Source organism: Merops nubicus, unplaced genomic scaffold, assembly GCF_000691845.1.
Source record: "Merops nubicus isolate BGI_N331 unplaced genomic scaffold, ASM69184v1 scaffold31374, whole genome shotgun sequence".
Lineage (NCBI taxonomy): Eukaryota > Metazoa > Chordata > Aves > Coraciiformes > Meropidae > Merops > Merops nubicus.
The window spans coordinates 4,964-9,886 of NW_008604207.1; the positions used below are offsets into that span (position 1 = coordinate 4,964).

At 51.2% G+C, this 4,923-nt stretch overlaps 1 protein-coding gene across 1 annotated transcript in view; it reads right to left on the bottom strand.

The window, feature by feature from the left end:
- The window catches only part of LOC103771634 (histone-lysine N-methyltransferase SETD2-like), a gene marked incomplete at its 3' end in the record, with an annotated part of 14,356 nt that overhangs the window by 1,673 nt on the left and 7,760 nt on the right, over positions 1 to 4,923 (bottom strand). Inside the window, 3 exon segments of the mRNA XM_008938935.1 lie at positions 196 to 324; positions 1,179 to 1,313; positions 3,078 to 3,204. Coding sequence (XP_008937183.1) covers positions 196 to 324; positions 1,179 to 1,313; positions 3,078 to 3,204 — 391 coding nt within the window.

The following is a 4,923-nucleotide window of genomic DNA, read 5'->3' on the forward strand; positions in this document are numbered from 1 at the left end:
TGTTTCCATCTCTTAAGGATTTCCCTTAAAGCAGAAGGTTTTTTGCTGTAGCTCTGAGGGCACCTGCAGTTTATTTCCAGGAACTCTTGGTAGATAATATCCATATAAAAAAAAACAAAGAAGGAGAAGATGACCCCAAGTCTGAACAAGCAGCAAAGCTGCCCAGAAAGCACCAAACCCCCAGGAATCACTGACCTCCAGCTGCAACTTGAGGTTGTTAGCAGTGCTCCCTCTGCCATCGCCCAGCTCCGTCATCCAGATCCAGAGCAGAGACAGCCCGTGGCACTCCAGGAAGGACTTGAGGCAGGACTGTGAGTGTGTGTTCTGCAGGAGCCAAAAGCAGAGAGAGAACCCATGGGAGTGCCAGGGACTTAAGAGGGGAGGAAAAGCCCTGGAATTCTACCAGCTCCACTGCTCTTATGGTGCCCACCCAACCCAGCCCAGCAGCCAGAACTAGGCGCCTGTCCGGGTCCAGTGTCATCTACATGGCCCAAGGTGGTGGCTCTGGAGCAGAACTGACACAACCACTCCCTGGTGGACAGCTCATCCTGAGGGAAACTCAGTGAACTGGCTGCTACCAGTGAGGGAAACACACAGGAAAACCTCAGAGAGGAGCCAACTGTGAGTTTAGGTGACAATCTACTCGCTCCCTTCTAGAATGGTGATTTTCAACTCAAAGAGGGAGATTGAGACTAGAGAGAAGGGAGAGATGTTGTACACTGAGGGTGGTGAGCCCCTGGCCCAGGCTGCCCAGAGAGGTGGTCACTGCCCCATCCCTGGAACCATCCCAGGGGAGGTTGGGGGGGCTCTGAGCACCCTGCTCTAGCTGCAGATGTCCCTGTCCCTGCAGGGGGGTTGGACTCAGTGACCTCTCAAGGTCCCTTCAACCCAAACCAGTCTGAGTCTGTGATAAACTCCTGTGTACAAGGAATTTATCTGCTTCTAGAAAGGGCCATTTGGCACCACCACTCAGGCTGAGTTCCACCACATCTCCAGGGAGCAAAGGATGGAGATGACACAAGATCCCTGAAGGCAGCAGAACCTCTCAGCTCGCCCTTGGGAGGCTGGCACCAGCGTGAGACCTTCCTCCCACCCTCCCCTTCCTCCTCTAACGAGAGCAGTAGGGACGTTGCTTTCAGAGGACGTGGATCCCTCCCCTTCAGCAGGGACCTCCTCACCTGGATGAGTTTGAGGCAGGTGAGCTTCTGCTCCAGCGTCTCGATCCGCACCATGAGCCGGGACAAGCTGAGCACTTGGTTCTTGTCAGAGAGGCCCTCACCATTCTCCAGCAGAGCTTCCAGCTCCCCATCCACCTACCACAGCCAGAGACAAGACAACCCTCAGGGTCACACCCTTTGTGCCAGCACAGACAACCCACCCCCTTGGCTCTGAGAGCCAGGAGAAGCCTCTCCTGAGCAATCTGCCCACTAATCCCACTCAGCGTGGTTGGGTTTCTTTTCTCTGCCCCATTATGGGGTTTTTAGACCTCACATCTCATACTGGAGCTGCCTGTTCCCACCAGTGTTGTTCATACTGGGGATGGAGGGCAACCAGTTGCCCTCCTGGCTGGCACACACACCCCCCAACAGGCAGGAAACCCCCAACCCCACCAGCCCTTCCCCCTAACACCACGTTTTAGGTGTGACACAATTAACACTGTGTGGAGGAAATTCCAAAACACTCCCAGTGGCAAGTGGATCTTCTGACAGAGGAAAAGCAGATGTGCACTAGGAGATTATCTCCAACTGCAGATGGATTTACTGCTTTATACACTAACAGGTATTTATCATCTTTCCAACCAGAGGCAAATTCCTCACTGAAATTTTTTCCTCTCCTCATTGAATTTCTTTTCCTCATTGAATCTTTTTCCTCTCCTCATTGAATCTTTTTCCTCTCCTCATTGAATCTTTTTCCTCTCCTCATTGAATCTTTTTCTTCTCCTCATTGAATCTTTTTCCTCTCCTCATTGAATCTTTTTCTTCTCCTCATTGAATCTTTTTCTTCTCCTCATTGAATCTTTTTCTTCTCCTCATTGAATCTTTTTCTTCTCCTCATTGAATTTTTTCCCTGTCCTCACCCAAATATAAAGATCCATGATTGAACCTACTGCTCAATGCCACCAATGAGCCTTTTAAAACACCCTATAAATGGCTTATAAATCATTTCTCAGCCTCCCCACTCTCTGCTACACTAAATAAAAATGAAGGTGGCATTTTTAGAGGTAGCTTCTCCCAAAAGAGCAGGTAACAGATCTTATCAGGAGCAACAGAGGTTTGTATCTTCAAGGGCAGAACAACCACATCTCCTAGGCAGCAAAGAGCCTGTGCAGTTTCTTGCAGCCATCTGCACCCAAAAAACTCCTTCTGAGTTCTTTGCTTAGGCTTCTCCACCTAGAGAAGGTTTTCTAGAACCCATCCCTGCAATTCACCACGGGGAGCAGGTTCACAGAACCACCTGAGGAGGATTAAGTGCATGAAAAGCTATAAAAAGACAAGAAGAAATGGGGATGGAAGTTAAATATTTCATCCATGTCCATCCACAGGCACAAGAGCAGCTGAAGGCAGCCTGACACGTTCCTACAAGTCCCTCCTGGAAGCTCACTTGCCTCTAGCTCAAAACAATGAAGAGATTCCAATTTCCCAGCTCAGCCTGAAGGTGACAACCAGCACCAGATTTCAGGGGATGTCCTGAACAGTGGAGCCACTGTTACACCCACATCTCCAGATTTTCACAGCCACGTAGAGTTTAGTGGTTCTTAGCAGCATGATGAGCAAATATTGTACCTGGGCAAGTCCCCCTCTGGAGGGACTTTGTGCTGAAGAACCCAGAGAAAGGAAACACAGATTTCAATAACCCTCCAAGAGCACACAAGGCTTGAGGGCTCCTCAATAAAACGCCACTAAACGGAAAACCCTCAACCTTGAGGTCCTCACCAGCTGCTGAGTGCAGGAAACGACTGCAGAGCTGACCTCAAGACTCACCCAGAGAGAGGACCAAGCCCAGGGTGAGCCCTTGGCTGCTGCTGCAGCTCTCTGAGATGAGCAAAGCCCTGACAGGAGGGGGGGGGCTGGGCTCACCGAATCCTTCTTCCGCGAGCGCTCCTTCTTCATCTTGCCGCCTGCAGCACGGATGCTCACCCTGTTCTCCCCGCCCAGGTACCCCCGGCAGTTGGCTGAGCCACAGAAACATTTCTGAGCCTCTTTGCTGTTGGGGGAAGAAGCAACAGAGGAGTTTAATTAAGGCTCCACAGCACCCACAGCCTGATCTTTTCCACGGCTCTTCGGCGCGGGCTCGGGAGAAAGGGAAGGGAAGTTCTGCATGTGGCAAGGGCCTCCTGGCCACCAACAACTCCAACAGCTCTTTATTTCTGGCATAGCTACCATGGAGCCAGGTTGGCTCAGCTGGAAAGCAAAGCCTGCCTCCCTTCCAGGCTCTCTGAAGGTCAAGAACCAAGAATCAGAAAGGAAAAGATCTTGGGAGAACTTCTGGTGGCTTTTCAGGGGCCTGTCAGGAAGCTGGGGAGGGACTTTTGAGCAGGGGCTGTTGGGACAGGACCAGGGGGGATGGTTTGAAACTCAAAGAGGAAAATTTAGCCTAGAGAAAAGGAAGAAATGTTTGACACTGAGGGTGGTGAGCCCCTGGCCCAGGCTGCCCAGAGAGGTGGTCGCTGCCCCATCCCTGGAACCATCCCAGGGGAGGTTGGGGGGGCTCTGAGCACCCTGCTCTAGCTGCAGATGTCCCTGTCCCTGCAGGGGGGTTGGACTAGGTGACCTTGAAAGGTCCCTTCCCACCCAAACCAGTCTGGGATTGTATGAAAAGGTGGAGCTGATGGGTCTGCCAACTTCTTACCACACGCTGCAATCAAGAGATTAACGTTCTTAATGAACATATAATCAGGATTATACACCCATTAGGAAAAAGGCTCACACCTCACAGCTCCAAACAGAATGAGGATTGGTGGAAGCAGCAGGATTCAGGTGGAAGATGTTTCTTTTCACAGAAACACAGCCAAGGAGAGCAGAAGAGAATTCAACTGTGTTATCTCCAGGCAATACTTCCACAAAGCCTCTCTATGTTCTACCCATCATACCACAAACTTTGAACTATACAATATTATTGCTTGGAAGAACTGTTTTGGGGTTATTTTACAAGCTGCTGGGGGAATCAGCAAGCACCAGGGAAGCTCAGCTGCAGCATCTTCTATGACCCTGAGCTCCCAAAGGACCACGAGATCAGAGCTCCACAAGACTGGATTCACTGAACTCAAACAGCTGAGGGACCAAAATGAACCAACACAGCAAAGTGATTCTCCAGCAGAGAGGAGACCAGGGCCACAAAATGAAACCCTCCTAATTGTGACTAAGCCACACACAGATAAAATCTCAATTGTGGGAGTAGAGAGGGTGCATTCTGTGACACCTCCCAGCTTTAGAGAAATCCCCACCTGCCTAGAAATCAATCAGAGCAAGCAGACAGACTGAGGCTGCATCTGCCTGAACCCCTGCAAGGGACAGGGAGCTACAGGACAGCACCAAATCATTTTATAATGCACAAATCATTTTATAATCCTAGAATCATTAAGGGGGGCAAAGGCCTCCAAGATCATCCAGTCCAACCATCAACCCAACACTCCCATGGCCACTAAACCAGGGCCCCAAGTGCCACATCCACACGTTTTCTGAGCCCCTCCAGGGCTGGGGACTCCAGCACCTCCCTGGGCAGCCTGGGCCAATGTCTCACCACTCTGCCAGGAGAGAAATTCTGCCTCATGTCCAATCAAACCTCCCCTGGGGCAGCTTCAGCCCATTCCCTCTTGTCCTGTCCCTTGGGAGCAGAGCCCGACCCCCCCCTGGCTCCAGGCTCCTGTCAGGAGCTGTGCAGAGCCAGAAGGTCTCCCCTGAGCCTCCCTTCCTCCAGGCTCAG